General features: G+C 54.2%; 3 protein-coding genes and 6 non-coding genes across 10 annotated transcripts; 2 read left to right on the forward strand and 7 right to left on the reverse strand.

The window, feature by feature from the left end:
• Positions 1–441: 441 nt before the first annotated feature.
• LOC134421585 (nematocyst expressed protein 4-like) lies at positions 442–3,899 on the reverse strand. 2 transcript variants are annotated; one of them, XM_063162800.1, is made up of 4 exons: positions 2,533–3,899; positions 2,095–2,130; positions 1,546–1,739; positions 442–731 (listed from the first exon to the last, which is right to left on the reverse strand). In XM_063162800.1, the coding sequence occupies exons 1-4, from the start codon at positions 2,591–2,593 to the stop codon at positions 693–695; spliced, it is 330 nt and encodes a 109-aa protein (XP_063018870.1). In that variant the 5' UTR covers positions 2,594–3,899; the 3' UTR covers positions 442–692. The 2 variants fall into 2 exon arrangements, with proteins under 2 accessions (XP_063018870.1, XP_063018869.1); XM_063162799.1 differs by having other exon boundaries at positions 1,546–1,850; positions 2,533–3,763.
• Positions 3,900–4,032: 133 nt separating this feature from the next.
• On the reverse strand, positions 4,033–10,125 carry FTCD (formimidoyltransferase cyclodeaminase). The gene is made up of 14 exons (XM_063162798.1): positions 9,920–10,125; positions 8,983–9,166; positions 8,502–8,630; positions 8,303–8,391; positions 7,873–8,052; positions 7,647–7,784; positions 7,223–7,354; positions 6,522–6,583; positions 5,734–5,863; positions 5,463–5,624; positions 5,046–5,089; positions 4,827–4,965; positions 4,450–4,545; positions 4,033–4,290 (listed from the first exon to the last, which is right to left on the reverse strand). The coding sequence occupies exons 1-14, from the start codon at positions 9,971–9,973 to the stop codon at positions 4,204–4,206; spliced, it is 1,626 nt and encodes a 541-aa protein (XP_063018868.1). The 5' UTR covers positions 9,974–10,125; the 3' UTR covers positions 4,033–4,203.
• Positions 10,126–10,401: 276 nt separating this feature from the next.
• TRNAS-CGA (transfer RNA serine (anticodon CGA)) lies at positions 10,402–10,483 on the reverse strand. The gene has a single exon. It is a non-coding gene; the product is annotated as a tRNA-Ser (tRNA).
• Positions 10,484–10,607: 124 nt separating this feature from the next.
• Positions 10,608–10,679, forward strand: TRNAP-AGG (transfer RNA proline (anticodon AGG)). Its single transcript has one exon. It is a non-coding gene; the product is annotated as a tRNA-Pro (tRNA).
• A 337-nt stretch (positions 10,680–11,016) lies between these two features.
• TRNAA-UGC (transfer RNA alanine (anticodon UGC)) lies at positions 11,017–11,088 on the forward strand. The gene has a single exon. It is a non-coding gene; the product is annotated as a tRNA-Ala (tRNA).
• A 298-nt stretch (positions 11,089–11,386) lies between these two features.
• TRNAP-AGG (transfer RNA proline (anticodon AGG)) lies at positions 11,387–11,458 on the reverse strand. The gene has a single exon. It is a non-coding gene; the product is annotated as a tRNA-Pro (tRNA).
• A 1,966-nt stretch (positions 11,459–13,424) lies between these two features.
• Positions 13,425–13,496, reverse strand: TRNAA-CGC (transfer RNA alanine (anticodon CGC)). The gene has a single exon. It is a non-coding gene; the product is annotated as a tRNA-Ala (tRNA).
• Positions 13,497–18,339: 4,843 nt separating this feature from the next.
• LOC134421034 (feather beta keratin-like) lies at positions 18,340–18,627 on the reverse strand. Its single transcript, XM_063161408.1, has one exon. The coding sequence runs from the start codon at positions 18,625–18,627 to the stop codon at positions 18,340–18,342; it is 288 nt and encodes a 95-aa protein (XP_063017478.1).
• Positions 18,628–23,413: 4,786 nt separating this feature from the next.
• Positions 23,414–23,495, reverse strand: TRNAS-GCU (transfer RNA serine (anticodon GCU)). The gene has a single exon. It is a non-coding gene; the product is annotated as a tRNA-Ser (tRNA).
• Between the last annotated feature and the right edge of the window lie 847 nt (positions 23,496–24,342).

Below are 24,342 nucleotides of genomic sequence, written 5' to 3' on the forward strand. Positions count from 1 at the left end.
TTCTTTATCCTGGACTTTCCTAGCAACAATTTGGGCTGCAACAGTGTGGATTTTTAAAATTATTTTTGATGAGCAGCTGGTTCTCCTGGTTTCAAGCTGGTAAATCCAGATAATCATGGAATCACAGAATGGTTTGGGTTGGGAGGGAACTGAAAGATTATCTCATGGGCAGGAACACAGATTGCTCCAAGCACTGGTATTGAACACTACCAGCTCTTCATGCTCCTCATCTGTTCGTGGGAGAATCCCTCTGCCATGGTGAGCTTTTTCCTATAAATTATTACCCTGGCATGGAGGATGGCAACCCACATAATTACAGCATCCCCCAGGCACTCCCTCTGCTACGCCTAGGAAAGCTCACACGAAATGTAAGGAGGTTTACCGCATCAATGTTAGCAGCCAGCACCATTGCCCAGGAAAAAACACACAGACACCAGCAGATTGGAAAACAACATGTGATGACTTTCAGCAGGCTCTCCCGGAAGATAAAGGGTAGAAATGTTGTCCATTAACTTGGAGATTCCAGGTCAAACGATTTGGAAACTCTTGCACGCAAGAAAAATCACTCAGCAGGCAAAACACTGCTCCAGGGGAAAGGGGGAGGGAGAGGATTGACATGCAGGGGGTTCCCACGAGGAGTTTGGCCTCATCTTTTGCTGATCACCATGGAGCAGGTGGAATATGCCAGACCTTTAGTCAGAGTCAGAGCTGCTGCTTGAGCTGCCAGAGGGCTGGGGAAGAGAGAACAACTTTAGGACAGCAGGGAAAGGAACCTCTGTCACAGCATTCCTGAGATGGGTTAGTGACCCTGTGGTGGCTGCCCCATATTGTGGGAAGGCTGGAGGGTTTTTATTATTTTTTTACAAGACTCTTAAGGTCAATAAAGGAAATTCCAGAAAGGTCTTGGTTTCTGCCAGCAAAGACCAACATCACAGCAGATCACTTCCAGAGCTGTTTCCCTGTGAGAGGAGCTGCTGGCAGGATTTGTTTGAGAAATGCTCCCACCCCCAGTGCTGGAAATAGGGCCTCGTTTAGAAGTTCCTCATTCAGACCCGCTCAGGATGGTGCCCATCCCTGGAATGGTATTTTCTGCAGAATTTAGCACAAGGAATTGCTTTTCCTTTTCTGTTTTTTTGTGGTTTTTTGTTGGTTTTTTTGTGAATTTTTTGTTTTTAAGGGGGAGTTAAAGAGTTCCTCTGCTACAAGACACTGAGTGAATGTCCATTATGGAGGCACAACTTGCACTCAAGTGAGCAGGACAAAGTCCTGGGATTTCATATACTGCACAGTGTGCCCCAAGCCATGCTATCACTTTAAATGGCTTCAAGGAATTTCATGGATTGCTTTTCAAATTACTCACTTAATATGACTCATTCTTGCCTATTTATTATTCTAACAAGTTTCCACATCTAAAAACAGCCACTGATGTTTGGGCAGTTTGTTCCAGCCACTACAGGGTAGGAGAGGAGAGTCCCAGCTGCTGTGGTATGCTGGAGGAGGTCTGCAGCAGAATTAGGGAAAGGTTCACTGCTGTTTCACTCCTACCTTGCCTTCATGGTGCTTGTCATGCTTCTTCTTATCGTGCTTCTTATGGTGCTTCTTATCATGCTTCTTATGGTGCTCCTGGTGTCCGTGAGGATGATGCCCCGATGGGGGGTGCCCATGGGGGTGCTGGACCGGCGGAGCAGGGCAGACTGCCACGCCACCAGGGTAGGGACCTGTGCCAGGACCAGGGTATCCTGGAGGGGCAGGAGGGCAAACTGCAATGCCACCAGGGTAGGGACCTGTGCCAGGACCAGGGTATCCTGGAGGGGCAGGAGGGCACACTGCAAGGTGTGGTTGTGGCTGGCCTAGGAAGAAGAGGAACCTGTAAGTGGGCAGAGACGGCCTCTCCCCAGACAGACAGTACAGGGAGCTGGTGCACCCTTCCACCCAATGGGCCCACTCTGGTCTTCCTCACAAAGGACATCCCACACCCCTCTGGGATGCAGGTAAACCCCCCAGGTGTCTGAGGCCAAAGCATAGAGCTGCCCTCTAAGTCCTCCTGATGGCTGTGTGGTACTTGCAGCCCTGCCTGGCCCCACAGCCCCTCACCTTGGTTGGGATCACACATCCTCAGTGGTCTCCAAGCTGAAAGGGAAGGACAGGCACCATTAGTCACCTCCTGCCATGAGACATTGCCCAGCCAGCAGCTGGGACCTGTCTGCTCTGCCCCACATCTGCCCCCAGCACAGGGACCACGCTCGCTTCCCCCAGAGCGCCATTCCCCCACAGACCCTGGCCGTCGTCCTGTCCCTTTGGTGACAGCACCAACTCCCAGAGCGACTGTCCCCCGCTCCATGCACCCCCAAAGCCTAGGCATGTGGTTTCTATTTTTAATAGAAATAAATCCACACTGGCCCAGCCGGGATGCCGAGCTCATGCCCTCGTGGGCCATAAGAGACTGGGGACACGTGCCTGGGTACAGTGCCCACCTTGGGGACAGTGCACCCATGCTCCCACTGCCCTCATGCTGCCCTGCATTCACCAAACCTGTGGAAGAGCTCCCAGAAGAAGCAACGTCGGCAGCACTCGGGATCCCCGTCCTTGGCATGGCTCTCCCGGCTGTAGGCCATCCTTAAATAACGGGGCCCTGCCCCTTTGAGCAGGGGTGCGGCGGGCAGGGGTGACACCTGAGAGGTGAGACCGCGCCCTCACCATGGGCATGCGAGAAACGTCAACACGCCGCTCCCAGCCGGCACAAAGGTCCCACGGGGATAATAAACACAGGCTATGGAGGGCGGTGATTCCAACTCCCGGCGACAAGGGAGGGATGGAGTGAGTCAGCTGACCCCACTATGAACCCTGACTGTGCTCCCTGTGAACCCTGGACAGTCTCCAGGAACAGGGGTGACCTTCCCACAGACGGGGCTGTGGGACAGCGGGTGTGGGGGCCTGACACTGCTCACAGTGCTGCCAGGGTGTGCAGGTGGAGGACACAGTATCTGCTGACACACTCGGTCAACAGGGACAGGAGGCAGGGCTGGATGCCCTGATTTTCAGGTTTTCCTCTTGGAGGATCTATGAGGAGGGTGTAGGATTTCTCCCATCTCAACCCACCCCATCTCCCTGCTAATACCTCTGATGGTGCCTCATGTTTGGGAGTGCTCCCTTCCTAGGCAATTCAACGGGTTGGAATTGTCACACACAGCCTGAAAGACAGCTGGCAGAAACGGACTGTGCCAGGTCTTGCCCCAGATCTCGGGTAGGAGGGTGTTTCATGGGGGTTTCTGAACAAAGGAACGGTACAGGGTCAGGAGGTATTCATGCACGGGGATCTCCTTACAGGCAATGCTACAAGGATCCTGCCATCCCTTCTGTTAGGATCACTGTGGTCCCAGACAGTGATCCTAACAGAATCAATCATCTACTTCTGCCCTAGGGATCAGAGGATGCAGCCTGGGGTCTAAGTACCAGACAGCAAAAATTCCCCTTGTCCAGGGAAAGGCCAGGGAATATGATGCTGGATGTGCCTGAGCAGACCAGCTGTTACAGATACATATTATAATATTGACTTTTCACAAATATTTAAATGGATTTGATATGTGTGATGTTAAAGTAACTTTGTTATATAATTTCTATTTCTACTGTCAATTAAGCTTAGACATAGTGAAATAGCTATGCTTGTGTTAAAATGCCTGCTTGGATGGGATAACATCCAATAAACACAGGATGAGGAAACCTTCTAGATATGCCAACTATCAGCACTCACCATCAGAAGAAAGCATGGACCAAGGCCCAAACTGGAAGTGATTAGGAGAAGGAGTCAAAACCACAGCCAAGAAACACATACGCTCTAAAAAGGTGGACCAAAGGAGGGGCCATTTCAAATAGTTCCTGGAAAATGTAAACTAGTTTATGGATACGCATAAGGGTCTATGAATATGCAACAGGCTGATGTAAGGGAAAAGGTATTTAAGGGGGATCCCCGAAGGTGGCAGTGTGGTCTTGGCTGAGTGCCAAGATGCACCCGTAAGAACCTTTGCTCCATGGTTCTTGTCTCCTATTGTCCTTTATTAAACTTTTTAAGTTTTCACAGGAGAGTGAATGTGCTTTTCACACAGCCCTCCAGAGATGAATACCTTGCCAAGCCTAGGCAAGGCCAAGAGTATTTCCCAGCTGTATTTGCCACTGCAGAACCCCCGGAGCGCTCCCAAGCCTTTCTCAGGCCACCCGCTTTTCCAGCAGTGCCAGCACAACTGCCGAGCCTTGCTTCGCCTCTTCCAGCAGCCCAGACACCTTCTGTGACATCTGTGTGGGGACAAGATGAGTCATTTGCCACCCGACAGGCCAGAAGAGCCATCCCCTGGGCACCACATGTGTCCCGCCGGTGGCAGACGGGCACAAGGGGCTCCAGGCCACCACCGCCCCCTCCGCCACCGCTCAGCTGCACCGCCAGGCCCGGCTCACCACAAGCTTGAACTTGTCGTCTGTGATGTCCTTGAGGTTGATAATGACATTGAAGTAAGCTCCAAACACTGCCGCTTCCAGCATTTTGGCTCCCACCTGGGAAAAGTCAGGCTGGCAAGAAGCTCTCCTGGTGAACCAGCTCCACCATATGGCGCTGAAGCAGGTCAGACCCTCATGCTGCAGGACTCCCACCCTGCACCACCCAGCAGCATGCAGCGCTTTCCAATCTGTTGGTATTCTCAGGAAATGGCTGCCAAAGAATTACTGGGTGGAAATTACTGGCCAGTTTGGGAAGCACAGCTGGAGAGATGTACCCTGGAAGTCAGGACATGAGGGAACACCTTGCAGGGCAAGTGTGTGTGAGCTGGGGCCATTACCTGGATGTCAGATTTGCAGGCCAGGTTGCAGTGTTGTGCCAGCTCCTTCAGAGCAGGCCAGAGCCCATTCACCTTCTCTGCCAGGCCATAGGGCACCCCCACGGCCATCTTCAGCCCCTGCTGCATGGCAGCTGTGCGTCTGAGAGGAGGGACAGCCCTGGGTTGAGCGCTGGGTGGCTGTGCCCACACAGTCAGCCAATCCCCACCAGCCCAGCTCACCTCTCCCGCTCCTCAGGGGTGTTCTTGGGCAGCTTCATGGCTTCCTGCAGGCAAAGAAAAGCAGGTTTGCTGCCATCACCCATATCGTGCCTTGCATCGGGTGTCAGGGCAGATCCCATAGCTCCCATGCTCTTGCAAACCTCCCTTATGTGACAATGTCCCTTCCCCCTTTAGCATCCCTGGAAGTGTTCAAAAAGCAAGCAGAAGTGGCACTTTGCCATATGGTTTAGTGGGCATGGGTGTACTCAGTGGAAGGTTGGACTTGATAATCTTGGAGGTCTTTTCCAACCTTAATGACTCTGTGATTCTAAGGTCAGAGCCCTGGTCCTAAGGAATCCAGAGCACAGCGATCCCAGCCCTCCTCCCAGCTGGAAAGCCCTCCTGTTTCCCTGTAAGATGCCTCTGCTGGAACCTCACCATGTAGCTGTTGAAGGCACAGGAGTCAGCATCCACCATTGCCACCAGCTCATCCATGGCCTGGTGGAAAGGGGGGACCAGCTTCCTCATGATGGAGTCTAGGTCCTCAAACTGCCGCTTCCCGTAGCTCATCAGCCCCACCATGCTGCCCAGTGCTGCTCCCTGCCAGGGTAAATCCTCCAGTAGGACACAGTGGGCACTGCTACCACCATGCCAGCTCTGCTTGGCACACCAAGGCCCCTCAGCCTCTGTCCTGGTGTGGGGCACATACCAGGGCTCCCGCAGCCGCAGACACGGAGCCTCCTCCTGGCGCTGCTGACCTTGCTCCGACCGCTCGCACAAAGGCACCCAGTGGCTTGGCCACCAGCCCCCTGCCCACGTCTCCTGCCTCCACCAAGTACCTGCAGCACAGGTGTTTTAGAGCCCTCCAGGCGCAGGGACACCACCACCACCCAGACCCAGCACTGCCCTCTCCAGCATTGGCCCCGTGAATTAGTAGGGGACTAAAACCCAGCCTGAGGGTCAGGGTAAGGACTGGGAACCCCATGGGGGACATTTGGGGAACACAGGCGGTGTGGGGGTTGCTCTGCATTAGCCAGGTTGGGCTGATGCAAGCAGCATTGGTGGGACAGAAACACCTCTGCAGCCATGGCCCAGGAAGGGTGACAAGGACTTCACCTCGTGGATGGATTTCCCTTCCTTTCCCCCCACAGACTCATGTTTCACACAGGTGCCGCAGCATGTGAACCAGAGGCAGTGAATTTTGCATGGGGATAGGGGAAGTAATTTAGCATTCAAATCTGGCCACAAAACCTGCTCCCACTGCCTGCTGAAGCAACCTGGAGTTTCCCCCACTCCATGTGTACAGCCATCAGCATTTGGGAGCAGGGACCGCCCTGATCTTGCTCAACCACCCAGCAGAGATGTCCCCAGGCTGTGAAGAGGAGCTGGGAGCAGCCACCACTCCCAAAACAAGCTCAGTACAGGATGCAGGCATCAGGATCCCCCCATCCAGGGAGGAATGGGCACCATGACAAGAAGTGGGATGTAAGTCCCTACTCGATGATGCGCTCCCGAGGGTGAAATGGAGACAGGGAGTCCAGACCCAGACGACTGACCACCTGCAAGGAGCAGCACCACTGTGTCAACCCTGTCACGTAAGTCCTGTTGCATCCTCATTCCCCACTGCTAATAACCATGGGTGAGTCAGCACTGGGACTGGGCCACCACCCAGGGAGAGGACAGCTGGCACCACCAGCCCATCCCATCGCAGACTCGGGGGTGGTGTGGGGTCACCTCTGAATGACTGGGAGCCATACTGATAAATCATTAGCTTGCTCTTATCTAGCACATTCCCCACAGGCTGGAAAAGTCCCTCCCTCCCGCAGTGGAACAGCAGAGCTTGTCTCCTCCTTTCCAGCTAACTCCCCGTCCTGGGACAGCCTCCCATAATGCCACACACTGTCCTTGAGCCCTGGGTACACTTCCTCCCCCTCCTGGCCTCCATGCAGGCAAGATGAGCAGCTGCCACCCACATTCAATCCTCATACGTTGTGGTTCCTGCTCCCTATGCATCTCAGCATCCTCAGCTCAATAAAGCAGCTTGTCCTACCCCACAAAATCCACACTGGAAACAAATGTCTGAGGCCTGAGCAGTCCCAAATTTCTGCTCAGTGCCACTTTGGGAGGCTGGTGGGGGGGTGGGATGTGTCTCTCCCATGATCCCACCCTTGTGATGGTATCAGGAGAAGCCACATTACCAGCCTGATCTTCTGTTCCTCCTCCAGTATGAAGAGTTTTTCCTTCTTGATGTAAAAGTCAGCTGCATCCAGAATGGCCTTCTTGGGAACAAGCCCTACCAGCTGAGACCCCACCACAGGGAGATTCAATTCCTGCAAAGGACATCCGAAATGTGATTTTCCCCAGAGGCCTGCTGCCACTACTACCTCAGCCTGGTGGTCCTCATCCCTTCCCAGGACATGGGAAGCTCACAGAAAATCTTTCAACAGAGGAGCTGGGGGCTCGCAGCAAGTTGATGAGTTTCTGGGAGTTTTGTGTCATTCAGCACTTTGGCTGAGCTAAGCATGAGAGAAACCAGAGCCTGACCTGACAGTGAGGAAGGAAACTTGTTGGGAGACGTCCTCTGGGAAGCCCCCTTGGGAACAGGCACCCCAAGCTACCCACCTGTGCATCTCGGCAGATCTCCTCGTAGACAGTGTGGAGCGGCGTGGTCTCAAAGTCCAGCAGGTTCGTTGAAACCTGGGCCATGTTCTCCTCCTCCAAATACCAGCCAATGCCTTGCACCTTCTTCAAGCGCCCAGGCTGCCAACAACTGCCACATTCAGGGCACAGCCCAGGAGGTGTGGGGACAGGCAGGTGTGCTCCTGGTGTGCCCGTGCTCTTGATGTACCTGGCTGGGGCCGCGGCCCTGCTCACGGATGTTGAGGGCGATGCGATGAGCCTGCTCCTTGGTGCACAGCAGGTTGATGTTGTACGCAATAAGGAAGGTCCGGGCACCTGTCACTGTGGCTCCCCACCGGGGGACAAAAGTTGGGGGCCCAAAATCAGGAGCCCACTCTGGTTTTGCAAGCTGGAGTGGAGGGAAGAGAGTGTGTGTGCTGGCACTGCCAGGAGCACATGCCACCCTCGCAAGGAGGGCATCTCCCTCCCCAGCTGGAATCTGCCATGACCACCTGTGTCACCAGCTCCTCTTGGTGCAAAGGGACTACACCAAGTAGTCCTTGGTAGCCCCCAGTAGTCCAAGGCAGCCCCCAGCATGCTCCCTGAAGCCAGGGAAGTACAGGTCAGGTCTGCCCAGCCAGTGCCACCACCAGGCTCACCTTCTCAGGGAGCGCCTCGTACTCCCCAGCACGGATGGAAGGCAGGGCTTTCCTGTTCTCGTGCCGTGCTGCCGCTCCATACAGGTAAACTGCAAGACACAGCTGGGGGTGAGCACTGCCAGGCAAGGCTGGCACTTTCTCCAACAGTTGAATCATGCAGGATGGGATGGAATGTGGAGAGGTTACTGAACCCACTCACCAGGTACACCCAGCTCTGCTGCCAAGCGCTGCCCAAAGATGTGGGCACAAGTGACACACTCCTCCATGCTGACATTCCTCACTGGCACAAAGGGACAGACGTCCAAGGCCCCCATCCGAGGGTGCTCACCTGGTGGTGGGGCAGATATACGAGTGGGAGGTGGGAAGAAAAAGCAGACAAGGAGGGAGAACACACTTTTGCACACTCTTACAGACTGGACACCATTGCTGTGAGAAAGTCATAGAATCACAGACTAACCCAAGTTGGAAGAGACCCACCAGGATCATTGAGTCCAACCCCTGGGCCTCCACAGAGCAGCCATAACAATCCCACCATGTGCCTGGGAGCGTTGCAAATGCTTCTTAAACTCTTTCAGGCCTGGGCCTGTGACCACAGTCCCTGTTCCAGTGCCATGCTTGGTCCCAGCAGTATGGCAGTCCCCTCTGTGCCAGCCCAGCCCCTGGGCCTCTCCCAAGCTCACCTGAGTGTTGGCTCATGTCAATGAGCTGCCCAGCCACACGGGCTGCGCTCAATGCCCCTTCCACCACGGCCTCAGGGGACCCCACAAAGGTGTAGACAGTGCGGTTGGTGGAGGCGCCGGCATCAACATCCAGCAGCACACATCCCAGTGTCCGGGAGATGGCCTGTGCCACTGCATCGATCACCTGCCGGGCAGAGATGGGAGCAAGGGGGCTGAGATGGCTGGGACTATACAACAGCCATGGCTTTTCAAGAGAGGGGGCATCTCAGATCTTCCCCTTTCCACTGGGGATGGGGTTGAGAACGACCCCGTGATCAGTGGGGATGCAGCACTGCACAAGCATCCCACTCCCATCCAGGGGGTTTGAGGCACCCTGGCTCCCCAAACTCCCTGTGGTGGGGGAGAGACACCTGGCTGCTGCTGCATGTCACAGAGCACCACCATAAACTGCTGTTCCTGAGGATACATCCACCTGCCAGCTTCCCCACACATTTGGCTCTGCTAAGCCTCTTCCCTGCAGGAGGCTGTGTTTTTACACCCATGCTGGGTTTGCTAAATTCTCCTGCCACTGGCAGAGCCAAAGTTCACTTGAAGGCTGATGCCCAGGACAGACTCCATTAACCTTGATAGTGTGCTTTGTCACAACTGCAAGCAATGTTTCTCTGCAGAGAAATATTCCAGACCAAGCCCAGACCTGGTGCTACAGCCACCTGCTGGCAATGGTGGAAGGGGTCTCAGCCCCTGCTTCCCATGAGGCGCCATAAGGGACTCAAAGCTAGCTTTAGACATTTTTGGCACCAGCCAAGTGGTGAAAGGTGCATGGCACTGCAAAGGAGGCATGGCAGAGTCTAGCAGTGCGTACCGCTCTGCAGGGGGAAACCTGGCTGTCAGCAGCCCGGTGTCACCCACCCCTCAGCCCTTCCACATACTCCCTCACCTCTTTGTTATTCCCCTCTGAGAAGTTGGGGACGCATTCCACCAGCTTGGCCATGGTCCCACGGTCTGCTTGCAGCCCTCAGCCCCCGGCTCGGCTCTTCACACCCGGGGGGTTTCCTGCCCTTTCCCGTCCCACTGCAGAGCGAAAGCCTCTCAGCAGCCAGCACGTTGCCTCTTTCCCAAGCTGGAGTTTCTCATTAACTGAATCGATCGGTGGCCAGAGGACAGAAAGGGGCTTGGATAAACACCATCATACTGACCCTACCGTGCTTGGAACAGCTCCGGGCACAAGGGCTCTGTGAGGCCAGATGGCAGCACTCACCAGCACCAATTAATATATAAAGAAAAAAAATCTGCTGCAATCAGCAAGATTACTGTGGTTACCACGAGCTACAGACAAATCACTGCAACATGACCGCTATTTACCACAGGGGGGCCACTCCACGCAGGACCTGCGCACTACGGACACCGGCTAAAATCCATCGCTGTGAGCAGGATTCGAACCTGCGCAGGGAGTCCCTATTGGATTTCGAGTCCAACGCCTTCACCTCTCGGCCATCACAGCGCCGCTGGCGCGAGGCGCCGGGCGCGCTGCCCCCGGGCTGCACCGCGCTCCGTCCTGCCGGGAAGGGCGGAAATGTCCGGGTATGCCGAGCCACTCGGGCGAAGCAGGGCGTGTACCGCGTCGCGGCTCGTTGGTCTAGGGGTATGATTCTCGCTTAGGGTGCGAGAGGTCCCGGGTTCAAATCCCGGACGAGCCCTTCTTTTTACACACCCAGCCCCCACCCTCACCACACCTCAACCCTCTGCAAGCACCCTGCCCTGGCATTCGCACTGCCCCTCGCCACCTCCGCCCGACACTGCAGCCGCCCGACACAGGCCTGCCACGCCTCCACTCTGCCCCTTACCTGCCCTGCCTGCTCTGCGCCACACTTATTCACCCTGCTCCAAACCCCTCCCCAGCCCAATGACACCTAAGGCACCCGCACTGCCTGCCAACACCTGAAGGCCCTTTCCCCAGCTTGGGCGGCAGGGCAAGGCAGCAGACACAGGCATTTGCTCGGATGCAGGAGAACGCCAGGCCAGGCACACTGGCACGGGGATGTAGCTCAGCGGGAGAGTGCTTGCTTTGCATGCAAGAGGCCCTGGGATCGACCCCCAGCATCTCCATCTCCTTTTGCCGCTCCAGAGCCCTCCGCATACGCATACACGGCCCCCAGAGAGCCCCAGATGGCCCACAAGAAATCCCTGCGGCTGCCTGTGGGCACGGGGCAGCTGGGATTGCCTGCCGGCAGCCCAAGGCGGGCAGCAAGGAAATGCGTGGCGAGATGTCCCTCCTTGGCCAGGTGCCGTAGAGAGTGGAGGCAGCCCGAGTCCCTTCCCCACGGGGCTCACGCTGTCTCCTGGCGTGAGCACGGGTGCCGGGGCTCACCCGGGTGTCGGCGCAGCGCTGGGTGTGTAAAAAGAAGGGCTCGTCCGGGATTTGAACCCGGGACCTCTCGCACCCTAAGCGAGAATCATACCCCTAGACCAACGAGCCGCGGGGCTCAAGCTCTCCCCCGCCCCCCCGATCTGCCCCAGCGCACCCCGCACACGTCCCCACTGCCGGTCACAGCGCGGCGCTCCACCCTCACACACGCTCACACGCCTCGCCGCCCTGCCCGCACACCGACACCACGCACACGCACACGCACAACCCTGCACAGCCCTTCCACACCTCACACACGCCACCGCCCGCACACCGAACACGCTGCTCGCTCCACTCCCCCCTTAGCCCCTGGCCCCAAAACCGCAGCGCCCCCCATGCACCCACAGCCCTGGCACACACACATGCCCATTGCTGACACTGAGCACAAACACTGCTCACAGCACATCCCCTCTGCACCATGCCCCACAGCAAAACGTGCCACAACAAAGCACCGGCCATTCCAACTGCTGCAAGGGCCGCCGAGGGCCACTGACGGAGGAAACAGAGGCTGCGACTCCCATCTGCTGCATCTGGCATCTCGTGGCTACAGCAAGAGGCACCTCCTTGCTCCCACACTGTGCGAGGCCACATGCAGCCCAGGCTGCTTCCTTGGGCAGCTCCGGGTGATCCAATGAGGGCCCCACATGTCTCCTTGCACACTCCACTCCCATCCAGTCACCACATGGTTTCGTCCCTGGCACAACTGCAGGTTTCCCCTGGCAAAGTCTCTGACGTCTGGATCCCTAAATCAGCTCAAGATGATAAGCCCAGGATAGGGACCCCAAACCAATGTTTCCCCACTCCAGCATGGGCATCCCAGGGCCCCCTCCCTGTTCTTGCCCAGAGGGTGTAGCTCAGGGGCAGAGCACTTTCTTTGCCTGCAAGAGGCCTTGAAATCCACCCCCAGCACCTTCATGTCCTTTTGCCTCCCCAGACCCCTCTCTGCTGGATGCAGGGCTGCCAGAGTTCCCTAGGAAAGGTCTGGCGCTGCCTCCTGGCACCACCAGCCTGTGTGGAAATGCCCAAGACTCTTTCCCTACCCTGCCCAGAGGCCACAGAGCACTGGAGCACTTTGTTTTCCTTCTCCACAAGTCTTGGGATGCCTCTAGAGGTGTACATCGGTGCTGGGAGGAGCAGCTGGGAAGGAGGGCTAGTGGTGCCAAAAACCTCTTCTGGGAGCTGGACCAACGAGGTGGGGTGCACTGCTCTCCCAGAGATGTGGGACAGGGTGGTGAGGGGACATCCACTCAGCAAGATGGGAAACTGTTCCACCTTCCCACACCACTCCCCTCAGTATCTTTTTACTCACCTCTCCCGGGTCTGCAAAACCTGGAGAATCCCGGGTGTGCCACTGCCCCGGGGCATCACAACCCCTGCCTGGGGCATTTGGCTGCTCCCGAGAGAGGAGTGGGGCTGCGCTGGATGCCAATGACCTTCTCATATCAGCTTCTGCCGGGAACCCCAGCGAGGGCCCCCCAACGCTCTCGGAGTGGGTATCTGGGCATTGGGTAAAACCCATGGCAGTGAGCAGGCTTGGAGCCTGCGCAGGGAATCCCTGCTGGATTTCAAGTGCAGCGTGTTCACCCCTTGGCCATCATCTGCCAGACAGTGGGGAGATGTCTGGGGTGTCCCGGCCAAAGTGGGAGTGTGGAACACTCTAAAGGCTCTGGCTCGTTGGTCTAAGGGTATGATTCTCGTTTAGGCTGCGAGAGAAGCCGGGTTCAAATCCCCATGGAGCCCCCCTTTTTATTTGGGCACTCGTTGCTGGATTCTGGGCACGCGTGGAGCCACTCTGCCTTGCACAGGGGACACGGGGGGCTTGACACAGCCCAGCCGTCGTCGGGATTGGTCGTCTCCTGAGTGGGGAAGGGGCTATCGGGGCAGTGGGGGACGGCAGAGCGTGGGGTCCGTGCTGCCATTTCGGCCGTGGGTGGGCGGCACAGCCATAGTGCAGGGAATCGCCTTTGGGGAAACCTGATGTAAAAGGAGTTCGTCATCGCCGCCTCGTGGAGGAAGAAAAAAAAAACCTCGGAACAATTGGAGATGCTGGGGATTGAACCCAGGACCTCTTACATGCGAAGCAAGCGCTCTCCCACTGAGCTACATCCCCTTTGTGGGTAGTTTGCGGGGGGACACGTTCTCCTGGCACTGCAGCAATTGGGTTTTTTTTTATGTGCCAAAAGTACAGTTGGCTGAAGGGGAGGAGCTACAGCCACCCCGCGGGATGTTGTAAAGCCAGGGCTTTATCCAAAGGAGGGGTTTCCCCCAAAAAGGAGGGGTTGTATCCAAAGGAGGGTTTATCCAGGAGTTGAACTCAGGAATTCTTGCAAAAGTGCAAGACATCTATCCCTACACCAGCAATCTGGAGTGCTGCACCCCTTTTGCCTCCCCAGCCCTACAGTTTGTATTTCACGGTACAGCTGAGGCTGTGCTTTTTCCCAGCACAGCCATGGCCTTGAGGAGGAATTTCCAGGGCAGCCATGCCAGGAGGAAACCCGAGGGCCTTTTGAAGGGACTCCGGTGGCCCTGCATCCAGCATGGAGGAGTCCGGAGAGGCAAAAGGAGATGGAGATGCAGGGGGGTTGATCCCCGGGCCTTTTGCATGCAAAGCAACCACTCTCCTGCTGAGCTACATCCTCTGCTCTGGTAATCTTTGCCTGCTGACCCTTGAAACTCCATACTGCCTGTGGGAATTGGCCAAGCCAGGATGTGGGACCAGCCCTGTTCCAATCTACATCACAGCCCCAGAGACCCAGAGTGGCATTGGTGTGCTCCTGAGGGACAAGAGCTGTGACTGTTGGGTAACTGACTGGTTTTTTTCCCAGCTCCCTTGGGGGTCAGCAGGGTGCTGGTGCTCCTACGGGTGCCATGGGGGCACAGTTCCAGGGCGGGACATGGGGAATTTTCCACGACACAGTTCCTGAGGGCTGAGTTGCCTGTAGCTGTGCTGGGGTGGGAAGATGAGCTGCTGCAGGAGCCCCAGCTGCTAGGGACCCCCTTTCACACAGGAAGAACAGTGCAAAGAGATGATTTGCAGACTGCAGCAAGCCTCCAATGCCTATTGTAACACATGGCTGTGCTAGAGCAGACATTCTCCCCATCCAAACCTCCTGAGCTAACTGAGGGGAACTGGGAAGTTGGTTCAGCCACAGCCTTTCATATCCCAGAGGGGTGGAGGAGGGCAGGAAAGGGAAACGCTGCACCCCATGATTTCCAGGTCTCGTAAACTCGTAACCCCCCACAGACACAGCTCCTTCAACCCCACATAACCAATGCTGACAGGAGCTACCCCACACAGCAATAACTACAGCACGCTTCTCTGGGAGGTATGCAGACGCCTCTCAGCAAACGCGAATTAACAGCCCTGCAATGTTTTATCAAACAATTCTTGAGTTTAAAACTTAGATTCCCTCCCAGGACCCTGCAAACCGTTGGGATCTGGGCTCCACTTTCACTGTGCTCATCCCAGTCTTTCCCTGAGGGCTGCTCTCCACAGCAAAAACTCAGAGTAGAGGAGGCTGTAGGATAGCCAGGAGCGATGTCTGCTGGTGATGTGGGCTCAGGGTGACAGTGCTGGTGGAGCCAACAGGGCTGCAGGACTCAAGTCTTGTGAGCCCCATTACCACAGGGAGCACCAGGAGGACCAGACCTGCATCCCTGTGCCTTTTAATTTGTTTGCTTCTTCCCCCTTGACTCATGTGTGGGCAGGCTGTTATTTTCCTATTTTATGGGATCTCCAGCCCTGGGGAAGAACTGGAGCCATTGGCAGAGCCACTGCCTGTCTGGCTTCCCAGGTGTGGCAGGGAGGGCACTCTGAGTCCCTGCCTTGTGCTTGATCCATGGGTATCTGGGGTGGGATATCCTCAGTGGTGTCCTCTCCTCTCTCTTATCCTGGCCATGCAGCCACTTTCTTTCCCCTTCCTCAATCTGGAAGGTTGCTCCAAACTCCATCCGGCCTGGCCTTGCATACATCCAGGGACTGGATGGGACAAGTCCCATCTCTCTGCTTGCCGTGCCTGCAGGTTCCCAGCTCCAGGGGTTCTCTCTCACCTGGCTGGCTCCAGGTGTATCCCAAAGTACTCTGGCCAGCAGTCCTTGCCCCAGTGAGGAGGATGAAGGATGCCGCCTGTTGATGCAGCTCACCCTCCAGCATTGCCCTCAGCCCAGTGCCCCAGTGCCTGTCTAGAATACACCTTTGGCAACCCAGTAAAGGCACAGGTGGTGGATCTGTCTTTTCATCCTCTCCCACTGCTGTGACGCACCACAATTTTTGCCTTCTCACCAGAGAAGCTGCAGATTGATGCACTGTGTTGACCCACCAATAATCTAGCCACCACCAATCCCAGCCCTACCACCAGCAGCATGCTGCCTGGGACTTCCATAGTGTCCTAGAATATCCTGAATTGGAAGGAACCCATAAAGATTATCAAAGTCCAACACCTGGCTCTGCACAGACACCCCAACCATCCCACCCTGTCCCTGAAAGGGTTGTCCAAATGCTCCTGGAGCTCTGGCAGCCTTGGAGCTGTGCCCATTCCCTGGGGAGCCTGGTCAGTGCCCCACCACCCACTGGGGGAAGAACCTTTTCCTAATCCAGCCTGACCCTCCACAGGCAAAGTCTCCATTACGAATGGTCCCACTCACTTGCTGTTCACAGCAATCTCCCCTTTTCCACAACAGCTCTCTCAAACCATGACTTGTCCTCTAAACTATGACTTACCCTCTCCTTCCTACCTCATCCACTCTCAGGTTGGAAAGGTACCTGTTCTTCAGGAACCTGAGGATACTAAACGACCACAGGGAGAAGGTTTCCTCCAAGATCATGAAGCAGCTGAGAGAAGATGGGAAGTGGGCAAAGAGATGATTTGAAGACAGCAGCGAGAGAAGATGGGAAGTGGGAGGCATAAACCTCAACAGGCATGGCCAGAGGGTGGCACCTGGGCCATACTCCAGGCTCTTCTCAAAAATTCTTTTGCTGCTTTTGAATGCTTTAGGTAGGCAATGCTGGGACCAAATCCCAGGACCCAGCTATTTCCCTCCATGTGCCTCCACCTGCTGAGCAATATTTTTCATCCTCTTCTTGTTATGTAGCTCTGTGTTTCTCACTGGAGCCTTTGGCTGCAGTGCCTCTAGAGAAACCTGTATTTAGGGCCTGATCAGCAGGTCTGGGGGGTCCTGCCTGGGGCAAGGGCTGGCCTGGGGGGCAGGGGGGTATATGATGAATTCAGGACTGCTCTTGAGCTGGAAGCCAAGGAGGCACAGCTCCCAGCTGGAGTCACAGCTCCCATGGGAGACAGAGTCCCCTGACCCTCAGGATAGGCAGCGCTGAAAGGCACCGAGGTCCTCATTTCCCCACCTGTCTACACTAAGACACCACAATTTTCAAGTCAAATCGAGGAGCTATTTAGATTTTTGTAGACATTGGATTTTCAGAAAAAAAACCCCCAAAAAACAAACAAATTAAAATCTGTACAACCTCACCAGTGGAGTCATTCAGTGAAAAGCTACATAAAAATGTGATTATTCTGTCCACCTGCTCCCTCCTGGACTATTTGGTCCAGCACGTTTGAGGAAGGCAGCTGCACAAGGCCCAGAGACCCACAGCTTCCCAACAAAACTTCTGCTGGAATTTCAAAGCTTTTTGTAATTTTTAATTCAAAATTTTGCATCCTATCTCTGCAGACAATTGCCAGGCTGGGATAAAAATATCTGAGCAGTCCTTGGAAGAAGGACACCTCCCTTCTCCTGGTGCACTGGCTGATGAGAAATTGCCATGCAAATTTTCTCCAAATTAGGAGCACCTCAGCAAAGGTCTCCTGGGCATTAAAACCAGTTGAGCTTGGTCAAAGGCTTTTGATGACCAATAGGCTTTCAAGCTCAGCATAATCCCTCATTATGAACGCTCACAAACTTTATGCACATAGTCCTATTCCTTCTTCCATCAGCTGAAAAGGTTCTGCCTCATGATCCATGGCATCTTAAAAAGAGGCTTTACTCTATTCCTAACATCTTCCAGGGACTTCAGTGTCCCCTCTCCATCAAGTAATTATTGTCTCTTCTTTTTCACTTTTCACTGTCACCCATTAAACACTATGTGAGCTTGGCATAGAATGCCCATCCAAAGAAGCCCATCTGCCAAAAATCCCACTTCTGCCTTTTTTCCCTGACTCCATGCCCGTCTCCTTAGCTCAGCCCCACAAAATATCACTGCAAAATGCAGGGTGATTGCCATTTTGAAATGTCAAACCTTCACATTCCCAGCTCCTTGAGGAACAGGCAATAAAGTGTGCTCTTGCAGGAATTCCTCCCTGAGCAGGTGCTTGCCATGGGGCAGGAGGAGAGGTTTCCAGGATAAGAAAGTTGCCTTGGGACTGGTTCCAGCAAACCACACACGTCTGTCAGCACAGAGAAGAAAGAGCTGGGTAGCAGAAACCCTCATTTCATGTAAAAACCAAACCTCCCCAGCTGCCTCCAGAGGAGGTCACGCCTTCAGGCTCCTGAACAAGGAACAACCGAAGACTCAGGCTATGATGTAGCAAGTCTTTAATGAGAAGGAGAGTCAACCAGTTCAGAGTACAAAGTGCGCTTCCAGTGCCCAGTAAAGAAATGGATAAACCCCACTTTGGGACAAGCTGATCTCTACAAGGGGTGTTCCCTCATCCCACCACCCCATGATTATCATCTGCCATCTACAACCTGCTAGAAGCATTTATTGCCCAGCCAGCAGCAAATGCTGTGTAGAATATGGAAATATAAAGACTTAGTGAGATAAAGGTGTACAGAGCTACGGTCTGGAGTGACGAGCTTGCATGGCTACCATCCTCCTGGGGCAACTGCTGGGAAACCCAGGGGAATCTCCTTAGTCCTCTCCCCTAGTCTTGGTCGTGTGCTTTGCTTTCCTTTCCTGACCACACTGCTGGCACGGGCAGGAGGAGTAGCCCGCTGGGGACACCCTACAGCCCGGTGCCCAGGCACAGCAGTCCTGCCCTGCCCGGCCCCCGGGAGCCCACAGGGATGCCGCAGCAGCGCAGGTAGCTCCCGACCGCCGCCGACGCCGTGGAGCCCACCGTGGTGTTCTGCGGGAAGGAGCTGAGAATGGGCCCGGGCAGCGTGACCACGACCGTGGGCGGCTGGATGAAGGCGGTGGAGTCCCTGCAGCGGCGGAAGCAGGGCTGGGTGCAGCTGGTGGCCAAGGGCCGGGGACCGCAGGACGAGGGCAGGCACAGGTCATAGCAGGACATGGCTCAGCAAGGATGTGCACCTGAAAGCCAGAGCTGGGATGTAAAAACAAGGCAGAGGCCGGTCTGTCCTTGCTGAGCCCTCACTCAATGCCTCCCATAATAAGAGGCATGAGAAAGCAAGCTACAGGGTGAGTTTGGATGGTTTAGAAACACCAAAAGAAAGCTTCCCCCCAACTTGCCCCATAAACCACTCAGGAGAATGAGGGGAATTTTGTCTGAGCTGCAGGTTGGTCTGGGAAAGTTGGAGGCACCAGGTTCTGGGTCCACAGAGCAGACCTACTCCTGTTCCGAGCTGACGGGGAGCTTTTGGCAAGCAAAGTGGTCACAAGGTGCGCGTGGTTGAAGCAAAACCCACTTAAATCAACACAACATGAACTGAACCATTCCATCCCAAAATATAAGGGACATTTGATGCTCATCCATAAACAGGGACACATTGATCCCTGCAACTCAGGCATGTCCTGTTCTAATTGTTTCTCTGCTTCAGCAAGGAAAATCATGCAGGATGCAACTGATTATGTGGTTGCAGACCCTATAAGCTCTGCATCCTGCAACCCCTTGCACTCTTCATTTTAGGGCAGAAATACACCCTTCCCTGATGTCCTGTGCAGCTGGAAGGGAAGAGGCAGGGGTGGGGAAGGGGATGGAGCCTGTCTCGACTTACCCAGATGGAGGTGGCAGTGGTGGCAGCTGGAGCAGGTGGTGAGGCCAAGCACTGTCCCCACAATTTTATAGGGTGGCCCAGCCCCCCAGGGGAGTGGGTGTGTGCCTTCAGCCTGAAATTCCCCAACAACCAGCAGTTTTCTCCTGGAAAGCTCCCCTGACTGATTAAACAGTTCCCTCTTTCATCTCTCATGTTTTGCTTCCATGTAATACTGAGTAAGATTGAAATGATTTGGGCTACAGGCATTAATTACCTTCCTTCCTAAGGCCAAGGGACATTTTAGGTCTTTATGCCACCAGGCAGGAGAGTGTTTCAGCAGAATTTAGAGCAGACATATCCCCACCTTCCTCTCAGCACAACCAATTCAGCTCTCTCATGCACCTGAGGTGAGATCAAGGATGTAAACTGAATGTAAGGAACATCCATTTGAAGTGAAATCCTGTGCCAGGAGTTTCATGGAGGCCAGGAAAGCTGAGGGGCTGCAGGACTGAAGGAGTGAGGATATGAGTGATGTGGACACAGGGAACTGACCTAGCCCAGCGTGAGCAATTTGTTATGGGTTTTGATGCACTTAGAGGATTTTTCTGCTGCTTTTTTTTTTTTTTGGGGGGGGGGGGTTGTGTTTTTTTGGGTTTTGTTGTTGTTGTTGTTGTTGTTGTTGTTGTTGTTGTTTGGGGGTTTTTGGTTTGTTTTTTTTTTTTTTTGTTTTTTTTTTTTTTTTTTTGTTATTATTCCTCACACCTGGGGTATAAGTCATACTTGGAAGGCACATCAGATTTTAAAAGCAAAGTGGGGCTCTGAAGTCCAGCCCCACAGATGACACATACCTAAACTGGCTGATTTTGTGCATGGAACTGACTTCCAAGAGCCCTTCCATCCCACTCTTTGGATAGGGTAGTAGCAGTGAGCCAGAAGGTCACAGGTGTCCTTCCTTGTGATGGGGTGACATCGTCAAGACAGGGTTAATTACAGTAATTACAGGCTCTGGTGTGACACCGGGGATCTGGGATCTGCTGTAAGCCTGTTAGCTATTAAACATCCCAAACATCTCAACCTGCACTTAAACATGAATCAGCCTCACAGTGGGGAGAGGGAATTGCTGATGTGGACCCAAGCAGGACCATGATGAGCCATCATGAGCTCTAGAGGCAAGGAAAGTCTGAAACTGGGTTTTCATTTCACACAAGCAGAGCTCAACTGACAGCACAAACATCTCTTGCCCTGGAATAAACCCTGGCAGAACTGGGAGACGTGTACTATGTGTGTGTGGGGCTGTGAGCATCTTGTTAAAGATGTGCCTTGTGGGGTTTGGGGGATCATTTGAGTTCTTGAGATGACTTGGCCACAATGGATCTCACTGAATGGTCCCTAGTGACTCTTCTCTGCTTGCCTGTCAGGGCAAAGTAGCCTTTCCAAGGTTCTGAGGCTGAACTCAGCTATTTTTTAATGTCATTCTGGAAGGGGAAAAAGGGAATCACATCTTCTGAGGTTCAGCAGAGGACATGGGCTTCAGGGAGAAGCAACCTGGCGGCGCCTGGAGTAAGGCAGGACGCTGTGGGTTCATCATTCATAATCTCCTAAATTGCGACTTGGGAAGCAGGAAAAGATGAGGTTAAAGTTTAAGCTTTACTGTGCTGCTTTTTGCTCCACTCTTGAATAATAAATTGATGCATCTTGGACCCACAGCTTGAGAATTAAACCCTTCTTCTACCAATCTGGTTTGTTTGGTTTTTTCTTTTTTTTTTTTTTTCTGTTCTATGTCTCTGTGCACTCCCATTTTCTCAGGAAATCAGCCCTTCCTGGGTGACTCCCTTCCACGCTTCCAGGCACAGGGTGGGATATTCAGAACTGCAGCCTCACTGTGTGTTTCAGTTTTGAAATACAGTTTAAGCACTTGAAATTCTGCTCACACTGGACCATCATGCCCGAGAATAATATCCATAGATGCAGTGATGCTTGGGATAAATGCAATGTGGCACTCAGAGGGGAAATGTTGTCGAATGTGAGCTGATCTGTGGACTGAAATAAGTCCTTTTTCCAGAAAAGACAGCAGGGGAAACAAAAGGCACATGTTAGGAAGTTAAAATAATCTGATCTGTGTAGTGACTGACTTTTTATAAACGAAAACAGATGGGGAAAGGGCAGATATTTGGGAGAAAAACAAAGACTGAATTTCCAATCTGTATTCATTTCAGGGAATGAGCACTTACTGCTTGAGGTGTGACTTTCTCTGGATGAACCTCAAACCTGAGAAAATTTCACCAAACAAAACATGTTGGATCCATTTCCTTAACTTCTGCATGGATCCAGGATGTGTGGCCACCTCAGCCCTGCCCCTTCCTGCAAGTAAGGACACAAAAAACATGGCCCAGGATCAATAATCCATGTGTTTCCCTTCCTATCACCAGTCCCAGTTGCACTTTGCATTTTGATTTCCAATGACCCAAGGGCTGGATGTGTCCGAGACTGGCTGGAGGGCGGGAGCTTGCCCCTGTCCTAAAATTTCTCCTGAAAGCTAAAGGCAGGGGCACATCTTGGAGCAGCAACAGACCTACAGCATCCCATCTCCAAGGAATGTCTGCATGCAGGGTGCTCACCCAGGGCTTGCCTCCTGGCAGCAGGACAGTCACAGACCACTCCCAGATGGCTGATGGATGAGTGGGACACCCCAGTGCCAGAAGGCAGAATCCTGATACAGCCAGACCCAGGCACAGAGCATCCTGGCTGCCTGTGTCCTTGCCAAAGCAGACTCGGGGTGCTCCAGGGCCACTCTGTGCAGCCCAGGGAGCCCAGCGGGTGCCACTGGGGAGAGACAGGCTCTGGCTGCCAGGCGCTGTCCCAAGGCTGCAGATGATCCAGTTCCATGCCAAAGGATCCCTGTAATTTCCAGGTCCCAGAGTGGGCTGATGCCCCACAGCACCACTGACAGTGGCACATTCCCTTCAGGAGGACTCGTCACCGCTCACCAGGACAGGGACATGTGTGTGCCAGGGCACGGTTGAAGGGTGTCCCAATAGAATCAGTAGGGGTCCTCTCCTGGCTGCCTGTGCAAGTCCCTGGTCCTATCCTGTGACAGCAGTCCCCCTGCCATGCACTGCTGTACCTCTGCACCCACCACCCCAGCCCATTTCATCATCTCCAACTGCAGGTTGGTCTCTCTGCAGGGCTGGACCCAAACTCATGCATTTTTCCCAGGAAATCTCACACAGATCCCTTGCAGGGCACCTGGCTGTCCAGGCAGCAACATCTCCCCCTTCCTAGGGTGGCAGACCTGGCCAAACAGCACAGCATCTCATGGCAGTGGAATGGGATGGGGCCGGTGTTTCCCCCCAGTTTGGTCATGGTTTCTGGCTCAGGAGACACTGATAGAGGGAAGCAGCTTCTCACTCCTCCCCAGAGACACCTCCCCAAGGCATGGGAAGGAAATGTAGCCACAGTGATGCTAAAAAAGGTGTGGGCAGCTAAGCCTGAGCATCCTCACCTTGTCTTGAAGCCATGGAATTGCTCGGCCACATGCTCATCAGTGGAGAGGAGTAGAGGGGAGAAAGGAAAGGCACTAGAAAGACTAGCATGATACATTTCCCCAGGTGCCTCAAAGCACAGACTCCTGGATGCAAGGCTTTCCTCTCTGCTTCTGAGATTCCAGAAGCAGTTTTACCTCTTTCCTCTTCATCTTGCCATTGGTCACTCTGTCCTGTCTCCAGGAATCTCCACTGTGAGCACAGCTCCAGGCACAGGAGGGAGCTGCCAGTGCACAGTAGCTCTGCCTTCTCCAGAACAAGCTCCTCTGAGACATGCCAGAGGCAGCTTTTGACTCCCATTGGCATCCTTGAGGATGCCCAGGGATGGGCAGTCCTGACCTCCCCTGCCTACAGTTCAGTTCTCCTGGAGAGGAGGCAGCAGGATGGCAGGAGAGCAGCTGGCAGGTGGGCTCGGGCACCCTGTTGCCATGGCACATTGCACGGAAGGGCCACGCCAGACCCTGAGCCACGAGGAGCAGGTTCAGCCCCTGGCAGCAGCAGCCCGGGGGCAGATGTAACGCGCATTTGACCGAGCAGAGCAAAACACCGAGAGCACGAGGTAAGCTGCACAAAAAATGCAAGCCACAGGACAGAGGGGAGCCGACGAGGGTGGGATTCGAACCCACGCGTGCAGAGCACAATGGATTAGCAGTCCATCGCCTTAACCACTCGGCCACCTCGTCTTCTGCTGGTGTGGTTTTTTTAGCAAAATTTGATTTTGCAGATTTTTGGAGGGATTGTTTCCTTTGTTTTGTTTTTTGGGTTTTTTTGGGGGGGGGAGTTTGTTTGTTTGCTGCCCATAGACAGCAATACTGGAGCTGGTTCTTCAGGGTGTCCTTTGGTGAGCAGCAAGGCTGTGCAGGCAGAGCCCTGGCAGCTCCTGTCACAGCAGGGCAGGGAGACAAGCAAGTGTTTGTGATTCATTTGCCCCTCTCCCTGTTCCCTTCTGTGTCCATGGGGTGGCAAAAAGTAACATGGCATTTATTGTTGCCACAAAAAAGCCTGCACCAAACATCTCCATTAGACACCCACACCCAACCTGTGTCCAGAGGGTTTTCCTACACGATCCCACACCAGCTGTGCAAAGTAATAGGGAAGATGGGAGGGGTCCAGACAGCATCTAATGTATCTGTTATTTCCGAAATTGCCTGGTTTCTGGAAATAGTTTAGCCCAGCTTTCCAGTGTGAGGTGAGAAGGGAGAGGAAGCAGAAGAAAACATTTTATTCCCAGAGTAGAGTCAGGCAGGACAGAGAACTGGGGGCTGACAGTGCTCTGAGCAGGACAAGGACCCCCAGCAGTGCACCCAGGTCGGGACAGGGAGGAAAAATAGTTCCCCTGGCTGAGGCACCACTGGGAGCTGAACCCAAGATCTCCTGTTTACAAGGCAGACACATTGACCAGATGAGCCATGGCACCCACTGGTGCTCCTGTCACTAGTTGCTCCTTAAAACACCTGATGCTCTGCCCACTTCTCTGCCCACATGCTGCCCCAGGTTTGGGGTTTCCCAGCTGCAAATCCCATCTTTTTT

Source organism: Melospiza melodia, chromosome 8 (genome assembly GCF_035770615.1).
Source record: "Melospiza melodia melodia isolate bMelMel2 chromosome 8, bMelMel2.pri, whole genome shotgun sequence".
NCBI classification, from domain to species: Eukaryota; Metazoa; Chordata; class Aves; order Passeriformes; family Passerellidae; genus Melospiza; species Melospiza melodia.